This window comes from Rana temporaria, chromosome 2 (assembly GCF_905171775.1).
Source record: "Rana temporaria chromosome 2, aRanTem1.1, whole genome shotgun sequence".
NCBI lineage: Eukaryota > Metazoa > Chordata > Amphibia > Anura > Ranidae > Rana > Rana temporaria.
Genome location: NC_053490.1, coordinates 221,547,232 through 221,562,276, shown reverse-complemented (window position 1 = coordinate 221,562,276; position 15,045 = coordinate 221,547,232). Strand labels below are relative to the sequence as shown.

At 40.4% G+C, this 15,045-nt stretch overlaps 1 protein-coding gene across 1 annotated transcript in view; it reads right to left on the bottom strand.

Annotated features, from left to right (window-relative positions):
* Positions 1-15,045, bottom strand: part of SH3RF3 (SH3 domain containing ring finger 3) — a 537,384-nt gene that overhangs the window by 103,990 nt on the left and 418,349 nt on the right. The window contains exon 5 of the mRNA XM_040336482.1: positions 1,587-1,696. Coding sequence (XP_040192416.1) covers positions 1,587-1,696 — 110 coding nt within the window. The remainder of the gene's footprint in view (positions 1-1,586; positions 1,697-15,045) is intronic.

The window sequence follows — 15,045 nt, the reverse complement described above, 5'->3', positions numbered from 1 at the left end:
CTGACAACTCAGCTTGGGATCCGGTCAGATCAGCTTAACCACTTAACCCCCGAACCATATTGCTGGTCAAAGACCAGGCCACTTTTTGCAATTCGGCACTGCGTCACTGCGTCACTTTAACTGACAATTGCACGGTCGTGCGACGTGGCTCCCAAACAAAATTGGCGTCCTTTTTTTCCCACAAATAGAGCTTCCTTTTGGTGGTATTTTATCACCTCTGCGGTTTTTAGTTTTTGCGCTATAAACAAAAATAGAGCGACAATTTTGAAAAAAATGTATATTTTTTACTTTTTGCTATAATAAATATCCCCCAAAAATATATATAAAAAAAAAGATTTTTTTCCTCAGTTTAGGCTGATACGTATTCATCTACATATTTTTCGTAAAAAAAATCGCAATAAACGTTTATTGATTGGTTTGCGCAAAAGTTATAGCGTTTACAAAATAGGGGATAGTTTTATGGCATTTTTCTTAATATTTTTTTTTTACTAGTAATGGCAGCGATCAGCGATTTTTATGGGTACTGCGACATTATGGCAGACACTTCGGAAACTTTTGACACGTTTTTGGGACCATTGGCATTTTTATAGCGATTTTTATAGCGATCGGTGCTATAAAAATGCATTGATTACTACTAGGAAGGGGTTAATCATGTTCCCTGGGTGTGTTCTAACTGAAGGTGGGGTGGATTGACATGGGGAAATGACAAATCGCTGTTCATACATTGTATGGACAGACGATAGGTCATTTCCCCCCCTGACAGGACCGGGAGCTGTGTGTTTACACACACAGCTCCCGGTTCTCGCTCTGTAACGAGCGATCGCGGGTGCCCGGCAAAGATCGCGACCGCCGGGCATGCGCGTCGGCGACAGGGGAGATTGGCTGCTCGGCGAGATGACATATGGCCACATGATCTCGCCGCGGCTGGTCGGCAAGCAGTTAAAAAAAGGTATGTATACTAGTTTTTTCTTTACAGGGCTGGATAGGTTAGTGTTAGATCATGGGTGTCTATAGAAAAAGTTCAATAAAAAAAATAAAAAATAAAGATTGAAATGTAAAAAAAAAGATTTAGACTTTTCAGGTAATGTTTTCAGCTAATAGAAATAATGATTGAAACGGATGTAATAAAATGAGTTCATATTTATTATATCAGTCCCACTCCTTTAGGACCCCCAAAGTTGTGTGTTCACTAGTGTTCCAGGAATCTTAATTCTCTGCCATACAACAGAGGATGGGCACCTGACAGCTGCATTGAGTGAAAGGAGTACATACATATAGACAACAACATCAGAAAATGCAACTGAAGTAGATGCAGCAGTGTACAATGGGGAAAAAATGTGCATATCCTTTGCAACTGTAAACAGTCACAGAGCTGTAAGTGGCATTTAAAGACTACAAATCTTACGACATTTGTACACAAGGGAAATGTTAAATTAATTAAAATGCCTTTCATCTTCTTACCTGTGCCTCCGATCATATATGGACCCTCAGCTAATTTATTCATTCAGCTATACCTCTGCCATAGTGTGATTGTACATCATCCCTATTGCTATGAATCTTTTCAAAGCTTTTGTGCTGTAACTTACACATTTAGAGGTAATTGAACCTTTGCTGAGGTCCCTTGTTCTCCATTAAGTGTACTTGTCTTGGGACTTGAAGCTCCTGCTCCAGCCGAAGTACCAAATGTTGCAGAATCCTGCATAAAGAGAGTAAATGAAACAGCACAAATAAATATATACTGCCGGAAAATATAAACTGTATTCCCTATAGGTAAAGTTAAAAAAAGAGCAAAAAGAAATTTAATTTTAGTGTGAAAAACAATTATTTTGATTTTAAACATGATCAGGTTTTTTTAAATGTGTTTAATAAGTATGCAATATATAACCATTCACTCAATACAATGTAAATCCATGACTTGAAGAAATGTTTCATTTCAATACATAGTCATACGATATGTTATGGGGATACAGCTTTACTCAAGTTGCAGGTTAGAAAACAATTAGAGACCTGTGTATGTGGCAATGTTAGTGTTTCAAAAAAGTACAGGAAAGGTATGTTTCAAAATTAATTTTACAATTTTTAAATGAAAAAAATACAGTATATACAAAGTATGCATTTTGGTCCTCCTGCCATATATACCGTTTTTTTTTTTTTTAAACTAATGTGCCTAACACTAACTTGAAATTCTTGGAATTACAAATCATTTTTTAACATACTCCTTGAGATAATATACTCTGTGAATCCTAAATACATCTACTTTTTGTAGACATTCAAATAGTCCTGAATCAAATAAAACTCTAAGGCCCCGTACACACGACAGAGTTTCTCGGCAGAATTCACCGAGAAACTCGGTCAAAACCCGGATTCTGCCGAGAAACTCTGTCGTCTGTACAGTTTTGGCTCGATGGAGCCGCCGAGGAGCTCGACGAGAAAATAGAGAACATGTTCTCTATTTTCTCGTTGTTCTATGGGAGAAGGCGTCCCGCCGAGCTCCTCGGCGGCTTCATCCCAGAACTCGACGAGGAACTCGACGTGCCAAGCACGTCGAGTTCCTCGGCCGTGTGTACGGGGCCTAATAGGTAATCGTGAATGATTAAAGCCCCCTCTCTATTACCATCATTGAATCAGCTTTTGCTATAAATTGGGCACAAAAAAAGGACCTCTGTATTTTCTAAGATCAAATGGCCAGATAACCACAGTTTTGGTTGGCTTGTTAAGTATACACATGCATACAGTGTCACAGCTCTTAACTAGAAGGTAGCATCACTTCTTATAGAATCTAACTGTAAAGAAAATGTTAATTGACTTTTAAGCATAACTCCACTTTTGTTTAGAAAAAAACATTCCCCTCTGGGTGATCTATGTACGTTGCAAGGATTATAACACACTTGTTGCAGACTCCTACCTTTTGTTATTCTGAAGAAATCACTGTTTGTTCCTCTGTGCTTCTGTTTTGAGTGGGTCTAATGGGAGTGGTTTCATAATAATCAGTCAGCTGTGCACCTGCAGAGCACTAATGAGGAAATCTGCTGGGTCTGCATTCCTTTAGACATGTTCCTATTGAAAGTCTTTCACCAAAAATGTAATTTTTGTTGCAGGGGATGCCTGGAATCTGACTTGTATCTTAAAGCGGTGGTTCACCCTGCAGAACAACATTTCAGCATAAAATTTGGCATAGTAGCGCGAGCTACAGTATGCCTGTCTTAATTTTTTTATCCCCGTACTCACAGTGTAATCGTACATAGACGATTCCGTCTGCCGCGGGGAATGGGCGTTCCTAGCAAGAGGGAGGGTGATTGACGGCCGGCTCTGGCACGTCACGCTCCCCGAAGACAGCCGGAGTAGGTCTCGGCTCTTCACGGTGCCTGCGCACAGGCTATGCTCAGGCGCCGTGAAGAGCCAAGCCTATTTCGGCTATTTCCGGAGAAGCGTGACGTGCCAGGGCCGGCCGTCAATCACCTTCCCTCTCCATAGGAACGCCCATTCCCCGGAATCTTCAATATACAATTGCACAGTGAGTACGGGGATAAAAAAATACAGACAGGCATACTGTAGCTCGCGCTACTATGCCGAATTTAATGCTAGAGGAAAAAAAAAATTTATATAGGGTGAACCCCCGCTTTAAGTAGACTTCTGGGAAAATTGGTAAGCCAATCACACAAGCAGGATATTATGTTTCCGGGGAGTGGTCAGTACACATTCTGTGTACAGAACACCTCCAGGTAGCCATATTACATTGCATTTTCAGAAAACTACATTGGTTGCAGATTGAAAAAGAAAGGTAATTGTTAATAACATTCAATTAAAATATGACTTGACTTGTATCGCAATTGTATACGCTATATTATTTTTCCATTATTTGCTATCCCCCCCCCACAAAGTGGAGTTACCCTTTAAACACTATATAAAACAATTTACTGCAAAATACATTCACCTCTGACATTTAACATGATGGAGCTCAAATCTCATTGTCTCTAAAGGTCCTCTAAAATATAAGTGAGACAGCTTTATGCGATAACCTATATGTATGGCACTGTGGAGTATACAGAAAGGTTCTAAAAAATGTTGTGTTTTACAGCATTTTCTGTGTCAGTATTTTTAAAGTTATCATTTTAGCACATACATATTATGTCATAGATGGAGCCATAGCAATCAATCAAATTAGCTAACAAGCGATCAAAATCTAATTGTTAAAGGGTAACTCCACTTTCACGAGAAAAAATAAGCAAATAACGGAAAAAATAATATAGCGTTTACAATTGGGACACAAATCATATTGTAATTGAATGTTATTAACAATTACCTTTCTTTTTCAATCTGCAGCTCTGTAATTTTCTGAAAATGCAATGCAATATGGCTAATTGGAGTTGTTCTGTAGACAGAATCTGTACTGACCACCCCTAGAAACATAATTTCCTGCTTGTGTGATTGGCTCACCAATTTTCCCAGAAGTCTGCCTAAGATAGAAGTCAGATTTCAGGCATCGTCTGCAACAAAAATGCAATTTATGGTGAGCTAATTTCAATAGGAACATGTCTAAAGGGATGCAAGCCCAGCAGATTTCCTCAAGGGTGCTTTCACACTGGAGAGACAGCAGCGGCTCTTTCAGGGCACTTTGAATGTGCTATTTTTAGTGTTATAGCACCTGAAAAGCGCCTCGTAAGAAAGGGGTCTAATGGGAGTGGTTTCATAATTATTAACCAGCTGTGCACCTGTGCACTAATGAGGAAATCTGCTAGCAGTATCTTTGGAGCGGTAAAGGAGCGGTGTGTATACCGATCCTGCCCATTGAAATCAAGCAGCGCTTTGCGGGTGGTTTTAACCCTTTTTCGACCGCTAGCAGGGGTTAAAAGCACCCTGCTAGTGGCCGAATACCCCCAAAAATACGACGGTAAAGCACCGCTAAAAATAGATGCCCCAGAGTGAAAGGGGCCTTAGACCTACTCCGAACAGAGGCACAGACAAACACACGGTGATTTATTTAGAATAACAAAAGGTAGGAATCTGCAACAAAGTTTGTTCTAATCCTTGCAATGTACATAGATCTTTGGTAAGGGAAATGTTTTTTTCTCAAAAGTGGAATTACGTTTTTATAATGCTAGTTCTTACTTCTAGAAAAATTAACAACTTATGAAGTGCTTTGAAAAAAATATGTAAGTGCAGCGCAATAAACGATAGGTAGGGAGACCGCCGCTCCAGGTGAGCACAGGCAGGTAATCAATGTCCACTCAGGAATCACACGGGTGCTGGCAATGCATAGAATTAAGCAGGTGGGAGAATGGATGGACAGCCGCACTCCAAAAAGTCTTGTTGAAAAAAGACGTGCTCTTTATTGTAAAAAGGAAAAAATGCACAGCACACAACAGCATACAGTGGGATAGACAGCTGACGCGTTTCGCATTAACAACTAATGACTAAGCATTAGTTGTTAATGCGAAACGCGTCAGAGAGTGCGGCTGTCCATCCATTCTCCCACCTGCAGCGCAATAAAAGTCCATATAAAAGTAACTGAAGATGACACCCAGTGATACAGTGAAAACTCTTCAAACGAAAGTGATGTAACCGCCACCAACAAGAGAAATGCTTCCTTACCAGATGGGATGGACCATTTGCGTTAACAACTGGTCAAAACAGCTTGGTCTCACCATAGGAGAGAAGACACGGATGGATCCAGCAAAGTGGTAAGTAATCCGATCAGATGGGATGGGCCATTAGCATTATCAACTGGTCAAAACAGCTTGGTCTCAGCATAGGAGAGAAGATGCGGATGGATCTAGCAGAATGGTAGGTAATCTGATTAGATATAAAAGAAACAACAGAAAACACGATCTCAGTGTAGACTGTTTGTATTTTATTCCAAGGGTAAACAAGTTCACTATACAGCAAAAATACTGGACTGGACAATAGGCACAGGGAAATCCACTGGAGGACTACGGTCTGGTATAGCGAATGAGATTAAAAGCATAAAAAAGCATGGCATGTAGCCGTGGTGTACAGCTGCAAACAGCAATGGAAAGGACGCGGTGATGTCACAAAGCTCCTCCCCCGTACGCACGTTACGTCCGATTGGACTTTGTCAGCGGTGGGTCAGTCAGTCCAATCGGACGTAATGTGCGTACGGGGGAGGAGCTTTGTGACATCACCCGCGTCCTTTCCATTGCTGTTTGCAGCTGTACACCACGGCTACATGCCATGATTTTTTATGATTTTAATCTCATTCGCTATACCAGACGGTAGTCCTCCAGTGGATTTCCCTGTGCCTATTGTCCAGTCCAGGATTTTTGCTGTATAGTGAACTTTTTTACCCTTGGAATAAAATACAAACAGTCTACACTGAGATCGTGTTTTCTGTTGTTTCTTTTATATCTGATCGGATTACCTACCATTCTGCTGGATCCATCCGCATCTTCTCTCCTATGCTGAGACCAAGCTGTTTTGACCAGTTGGTAATGCTAATGGCCCATCCCATCTGGTAAGGAAGCATTTCTCTTGTTGGTGGCGGTTACATCTCTTTCGTTTGAAGAGTTTTCGCTGTATCACTGGGTGTCATCTTCAGTTACTTTTATATGGACTTTTATTGCGCTGCACTTACATATTTTTTTCATTTGCTACATTTGAGGCCGTGATTACCTTTTTTTGTGTTCAGCTTGCAATATTTTTAGTTTAACTGTATTATTTGTGCTCTGATTGTTGCTTTTATTGTTATGAAGTGCTTTGTATGTCACTGAAAAATGGGTCTACCCCTCACATAGGGTAGAAAGAGACATATAGGTATGATTTTTCTGTTTAAAGGACATATTGCAAAACATTCACTGGAAAGACACCAAGCAAAAATGTCATGTGCTGTTAGGCAGTCTATGTACATGTGCCAAGTAGGGCTCATTACATTTGCATCATAATCAATAAAACTATATCAATAGAGAGAGCAGTAGAGTAGCACAGTGCGTTCCCTGCATGTAAAGCATCACCTAGGTAGAAAAAATATAACCAAGATGTTTAAGTCCTTATTCAGATGCAATATGACTCTGAATGAATGGCCATTATTGCTGTGGACATGTAGAAAATTGTCTGCTCCTTTCTGCGGCAGAGAGGGGGTTGATCTGCCAATTTGTCACTGCAATGCAAGACACATATCAGCATGACTCCGAGCTCTCTTTAGAAACTCCAGCAATCCCATGTTGCCACAAGGGACGTCAGCTTGTTAACAACTTCTCTGCAGGTACTGTAAAGCTTCTCTCCTGGAACTTAAATGGAAAGCAGTCAAACACCTCATTAGTGTGTCCGCTTCACTACTCTGCAGATAGGGGTCCCGAGGTGGACTGGAAGTCAATCTTATCTAGGTGTCTCTTCTAGGTAACGGGTTAAAGACCACTTCAACTAATCAGATTTTTTTATATTTTAAAAAGACAAATAAAAATAGAAAAGTTTGTAGAATAATAATTAATTGTTTTAAGTCCTTTATTTTTATTTATTTGTTACCACTTCTTATCTTACTATATAGCAATAGAGTACTAGTATACCAATAAAATATTTTTGCTACACAAAGACATTTTGAACATTACAAATATTTTTAAACAGTTCCTACTCCTGGAATTTTATGTACTAGTGGAAACATATAGGGGTTAATTTACTAAAGTCAAAAAGGCTGTTCACATTGCAAGGGAAGTTTCCACTTCACAAGGAAATTTCCCCAGAGCATGATGAATGTTGTGAAATTTCACTTTGCACGATCATGTCAAATGAAAAAAAAAGAAATGCTTTTTTGCTTTCACTTGACTGGATGACGGAAGTCAGCAGAACTTCACCGCATTTACTAAGCTCTGGGGAAAATTCTCTTGCAAAGTGCAACTTACCATGCAAAGTGAACAGCCCATGTGCCTTTAGTAGATCAACCCCATAGTGACTATACACTGAGCTTAATAAATAAGGTGAAACTGTGTTCACTTTAACCAAATAATCATGTTCTAACAAAAAAGTGAAAGTTTTCTGAGTTTCATAAAGACGAGGAAGCTGAGTTCACGCTGATCCACCATTTGTGTGCAAAAAAAAAGGCATTTTTACGTGATTGGTAAATAAAGTCAACACGTCTTAAATGTATTTATTAAGTAAGTTTAAACTAGTTTTTTCTTACACCAATTGTTCTAAAATATTAAGCACATTATACCATGACTGTGCTTTTATCCATTGTTCTTAGTCTTCTTTTTTTTGTCCTGTGCATGCACCCAATCCTCCATTGATGCACCCCATCACTACTTGAGTAGTGTGTGCAATGTGGCTATTTCGGGTCACATGCTCTGCTCTATGCGTACTACAAATCCTGTAGAGCTGAATGTGTCTGCACATAGATGTCTAGTCCATCTCAGGGAAAGGTTGGCTACATTAACACACACAAGGGGGAATGGAAAACAAACATAGCCACCCTATAACAGGAAGTCTAAGAACAGCAGAAGAAAACATGCATTTAGTAAAGACTAACTATTTCTAAAAATACCCCCACCTCCTCCCTTTTCATCTATCAAAAAATCAAAAAATATAACAAACATGGTATACTTACCTCCTCTGTGCAGTTGGTTTTGCACAGCAGCCTGGATCCTCCTCTTCTCAGGTCCCTCTTTGCTGCCCATGGCCCCTCCCCCCTATCGAGTGCCCCCTCAGCCAGAAGTTTTCTATGGGGGCACCTTAAGCCGAGTCATAGCTCCATGTATCCATTCAGACACGGAGCCCCAACCTGGCCCCGCCCCATTTCTCTCCTGATTGGATGACTGATGTTGATTGACAGCCGCGGGAGCCAATGGCGCCACTGCTGTGTCTCAGCCAATCAAGAGGAGTGTATCGGACGTCTTAGACACTCGTGGACATTGCTGGAGAGAGAAGGGTCTCAGGTAAGTGATTAGGGGGTGCTGGGGAGGCTGCTACACACAGGTTTTTGTATCTTAATGCATAGAATGCATCAAGATAAAAAAAACATTTGCCTTGACAACTCTTTAAAAAAAATCTTTGACGTCTCTAGAAAATGGCCAATGGTGCCAATGCTGTGTCTCGGCCGATCAAGAAGAGCGTCCCAGATGGCCGAGGGACTCGTGGACATTGCTGGAGAGAGATGGGGCTCAGGTTAGCATTAGGGGGTGCTGTGGAGGCTGCTACACACAGAAGGTTTTTTTTTTATCTTAATGTATAGAATGCATTCTGCCTTTACAAAACGATTTTAACAACAACTGTGATTTCCCAGAGCCATGACATTACCCATAGACAACCACGGCCCAGCCGTTGTAGCTGCTCTTCTCTCTCCACTACAGCAGCTGGTCACTGACACAGGGGAGCTGGAGCTACTGGATTATGTGACCGTGATAAAAATTGGTAGGTACAAAGATCTTTTTTGTACAGGGTATGCAAGATAGGTAAGAGGAGGGGGAAGGGAATATTTATGAGAATAGTTAGAGTTAACCTCTTCTTCCACTTTATTTACAGCATGCAAGTGCAACTTGTATGTAAATTAGGCTTACAAAGGATGTATAGACTAAGTTTGATTCATTGAAAGAAAGGGAAAAAAAAACAAAGTATTACAGCATATATTCCCAATTCTCAAAGCCCTCTTCCAGCATCTGTAAATCTTCAGACAGCACGTAAAGCATTCCCAGCTGATATGTACACAGCTGAATAGAGAGGGCTATAAACACGCATTATGGCACTTTGCAAACACATACATTGCTAAATATTTTGTAAGCAAATTACTGTTTTGCTTTTTATTCTGTGACCTGAAAGAGCATGAATGAGGTAAAAGGTAAAAATGATCATTTTTACTAATCTTTAATATAAATCTCTGGAATACTAATTTACCTAATGACGTGGGTTGAAAACTTAGTCCACCCATGACAGCATGCCTTTTTGTTTAGTAAAATAAATATTGAAATATTAGGCTAAGGGGAAAATGTAAGTATTTTTTTGGCATAATAGAAAAGATGCACAACTTTTTTTATTACTATTGTTTGAATAGTGTGAGGGACAGCTTGAACCCTTGCAGTTTATTACTGATACCTTTGGGGTATTTCCACAAATTTTCGGGTTTTATAGGACACCAATCATATTGATAGGAAATTAAGAGATTTCTACCTGAAGCTAGCCATACACATTTCTATTCAACTGTATGATCAATGCACACTCTCTTTTAAATTTAAAGTGTTTGTAAACCTCTGAAATTAAAAATGAACAGGACATATCCCTCTACAGTGCATACTTCCATCAATCCAAAGAGTGTCATTGCTTTCTAATCTATCCTCCCTCTGTTATCTGTATGAGTCACTACTGAGTCACTGCTCGATACCAAGCACCTTAGCAGACATTCTAACCCTACCTCATTCTACTATCTAATATGTTTTACTGCTATGTTCTCATTAGAAAGACCCCCCTCACTTTTTGACCTGTCCTATCCTGTCCCCCACTTCTCCAGGAACTGGCTAGCCTTTATGCACCAGCACACTAATAGGCAGAGCTGGCATAGCCACTCTAGGGAGGGAAAGATAAAAAGAGACAGTTTGTTTAGTGGTTAGTACACCTAGAACTAGAAGAGTCATGTTTTTCTATTCTGCTAGAAAATTGGTTTTAGGTGTACAGACTCAGCAACATGTTGTATAGGCGGGTGTATGACAACCCTGGCACATCTACCAGCCTAGACCATGGCTATGCAGAAATTCTGTCCTACAGAGCTGTAGAAATTTTCGTGCCAGTTGCAATGAGCCAACTCTATCATAAAAACTGAATAATCTATGTAAAATGTTGGTGTATTAGCAGGACAGTGTGTGTATTGGTTGTACCCTTGTATTTAACCCCTCTTAACCTTGTTACACTTACTTATATTGTGTCATCACCATGATTGTTTAGTATAGAAGAGGGTCAATTTATTATGCTTGTTTCAGGGTCAGACAGTAAATGCAAAGTCAGCCAGAAAATTCAAAGGGCTATTACATATTTAATGATATTAACCTGCAATTAGTGTAGATGACATCTTGAATGATGATAACTAGAACTGCAAGCATTCATTATGTGCAAGTCATCTACTCCATAAAAAAGTAAAAAGGCATGAAAAAAATGCAATCTAGTCCCAAAAGACTGATAGAAACACTCATCACGCTCTCTATGAAGTCACCAGGATATATTAATGACACTGATGTTCACTTATTTATGCTGCAGTGGCTGACATGGTCTGCAAGCTGAGATAAGCAGCTGCTACTCTGCATTAAAAAAAAACCCAGGGAAGGGATTTCAAGAGCCCACGAGTCTCAGAACTTGCAATGAAAAAAGCTAAACTCTCCAAAGATATACAAAATACCATTTAATTTAGTTACCATATGTAATCTTTAAAAAAATAGTAGACTTTTTACATAGTACGAGCATGCACATACATTTGTCTTTATATCAGCCTACTGTAATATACTGCTCTGTGGAACTTGGTACTGGATGAGGCCCCTTTCACACAGCCAGACAGATTGGCCCACCTGTTAGTTTTTCAGGCAGACCCTATCGGACTATCTATTGCCCTCTATGGAGTGGCTGGTGTAAACAGACCATTTACACCCACTGATATCGGATCCTATTGGCTAAAAACAGACAGATGGGGGATCCGTTCCCTATCTGTCTAGCAGATCGGATTGGATGACAGTCAGATGTAAACAGACAGGTGGTCCGTTTACATCCAACCGTCCATAGAGGAAAGCGGGCTGTGTCTGCTCTGCATCAGCGAAGCGGAACTGTCGTATGGCTGCTCAGCGGGGATCAGTGGACAGCCTGCATTCCTCTATGGGCGATTGGATGTAAACGGACCGCCTGTCCATAGTGGAAAGTGGGCTGTGTTCATTTCTGCTCTGTATCAGTGCAGCAGACATGGACCTGTCATCTGCCTGCTCAGCGGGGTTTAGCGGACAGATCCCCCACTGAGCAGGTGAATCTGCTGGCGGAGTCCACCCATGTGAAAAAGCAGAGAGGAACAGCCCTCCGAGGGCTCTATTGCTTTGCAAAGTGCTGTATGTAAACATGCTAACTGGAAAAACATTGGGGGGCAGCTATGGCCTCATCAGTGTGTTGCTCCTTTTTTTAATTACCAGACAGTAATGTTTAAAGTGACACTAAACAATATCCTTAGTTTCTGAACATCTCCTTTTCCCCCTCAACCTTAACCACTTGAGACCCGCGCTATTGACAAAAGACGTCAACAGCGCGGCTCTCAGGTGCCAACTGGACGTCTTTTTAAAAGCATTACCCGCGCTGCCTCTGGGGGGCGCGCAGCGGGTGAACACTGTGCCGCCGCATCGCTGGGGATGCGATGCGTGTACCTGGCGGCCGCGATGGCCGCCGGGTACACGCGATCGTCGGTGACACAGCCGGTAACAGCAGGGACGTGGAGCTCTGTGTGTAAACACAGAGCTCCACGTGCTGTTAGAGGAGAGGAGACCGATCTGTGTCTCTTGTACATAGAGACACAGCATCGGTCACCTCCCCCAGTCACCCCCCTCCCCCCACACAGTTAGAACACACCCAGGATACACATTTAACCCCTTCCTCACCCTCTAGTGTTAACCCCTTCCCTGCCAGTCACATTTATACAGTAATTAGTGCATTTTTATAGCACTGATCGCTGTATAAATGTGAATGGTCCCAAATTTGTGTCGAAAGTGTCCGATACATCTGCCGCAATATCGCAGTCCCAATAAAAATCGCAGATCGCCGCCTTTACTAGTAAAAAAAAATAATAAAAAAAAATCATAATTCTGTTCCCCATTTTGTAGGCGCTATAACTTTTGCGCAAACCAGTCGCTTATTGCGTTTTTTTTTTTACAAAAATACGTCGAAAAATACGTATCGGCCTTAACTGAGAAAAAAAATCTTTTTTAAAAAAAAAATTGGGATATTTATTATAGCAACAAGTAAAAAAATATATATATATTTTTTAAATTGTCGCTCTTTTTTTGTTTATAGCGCAAAAAATAAAAACCGCAGAGGTGATCAAATACCACCAAAAGCTCTATTTGTGGGGAAAAAAGGACGTCAATTTTGTTTGGGAGCCATGTCGCATGACCGCGCAAATGTCAGTTAAAGCGACACAGTGCCGGAAGCTGAAATTTCGCCTGGGAACGAAGGGGGTTTATGTGCCCAGTAAGCAAGTGGTTAAAGATGAGCACTTCTTTATGCAACAACCTAACAGGGGTTATATCTCTCATTTACTCTATCCAAAAAAAAATGCTTCCAGTTGCACTTTAATAATAAGAAAACCTGTAACAATTTTAACAGTAGATGTGAAGTTATTATTTAAAGAAACATTGTGTTTGGTGTAACACTTTTTGCTAATTTATAATCTGGGAAGTTTATAGTCTGTTCTGTTATTTAAAGCAGAGTCAACGCAAATATAATATTTTGTTTTGGGGTTGCCAAGAAGTTGAATCCAGTGCTGGCCTGCTATAACTTCTGGGAATTCTAGTTGTGAGATGTACTCCACAGAATTTCTGCCCATGGTTACAATGCCAAATGGTGTTGCATTCCCTCAATTGATTTTCCATAATGTAGAATAAACAAAGGACTGGAAAGTACTAAAAAGGGAGAAGAACTTTTATAATGGTGTTGTTATGGCTGGAAGGGGACAGAGAAACAAACTACTGTGTGGACTATTCCACCATTGGAATATCCTGTAGAGATACAGTAGAAGGCCAAAAGATGAATCAAACTTTTAACACCCACTCAAAGCTGTTCTACAGATTTCGGTTAAGTTGTCCTGTATAAATTGTATTCAGTATAAACAGAAGTAACACTGACCGTGTCGCACAGGAAACCTGCTACATGGAGAAACCACCAACATTAAGTGCAGCGGGTAATCATATGACAGTATAAAGTAAGAAAAAACAGATGAACCTAGTTATGGTAGATTAGATACAACTCTGTAAAGGTGAATTGGGTGGATGTTCTTCCCATGGTTTTGTATTGCAGACAGGAGAATGGTTGCTGCTTTTGGCAGTAGGTAATCCAAGTTGTTGTGGTTCTGCAGTAAAAATAATATAATAGCGATAATTCACTACCACTCTACTTAAAGTTGTCCTGGATTTGCCAAGTTCTGTGAATTTGGACAAAGCAAGCTGTGTATCTTGCCCCAGGAAGTTATCTGGCAATGTTGGCAAGTATGCTAAATTATCAAAAATAGAGAGGAAAAACCTTTTTGTAAGCTCAGCAGATCTGTCAGGGTTTGAATGTTATTCCCTTGGAAAACATAATGTAAAATATTCTTTCATGTATTAGTTGTGTCAGTTAAAAGACAGTCTCTCAACCATTGGAATGTATATTCCAGGGAATAATAGTAATGGATTCAAGGGTAACTTTTCCTTGGCAAAGCAAATTCATCAGAGCAGTTCAGTGTTTCAAGAAATAATAGCGTATATGTAAAACAGATCGAAGTAACCATTTTAGTTATTTAAAGTAAGCAAAGTAAAGTAAACTCCCCTGGTTGATTTTACCTATAGGTAAGCCTATAATAAGTCTTATCTATAGTTACAGTAAATATCTCCTAAACGTGCACCGTTTAGGAGATATATACTTGCAAACCCACTGGTGATGTCACCGACACATGCTCTATTGAGCAACTGCATATCCATGCACAGGAGTGACGTCATTATGGCTCGTCCAATTAAAGGATTGGAGCCTGCCAACCCGGAAGCAAGACCGGGTGAAGATGGAAGCTCTGTCAGCAGAGACAGCACACCGCTGGAGAGCTTGGTTTTCAGGTAAGCTTCACATTAAGTGCTAGCACATTATAGCATTTATTTTTTTAAAGGCTGCAGTTTACTACCGCTTTAAAAAATAGTTTAGGGATTCTAAAAATGTCAAGAGGCACTTGAGATTAACCAACCCATAGCAGAAAGTACTTGGTAGGCACAAGCTTTTAAAAAGCGCTACAAACTGAGAAACAGTTATGTCCCGTACACACAAGTCAGATGTGAGCTTTTGAATGGAAATTCCGACCGTGTGTATGCTCCATCGGACTTTTTCTGTCGGAATTTCTGCCAACAA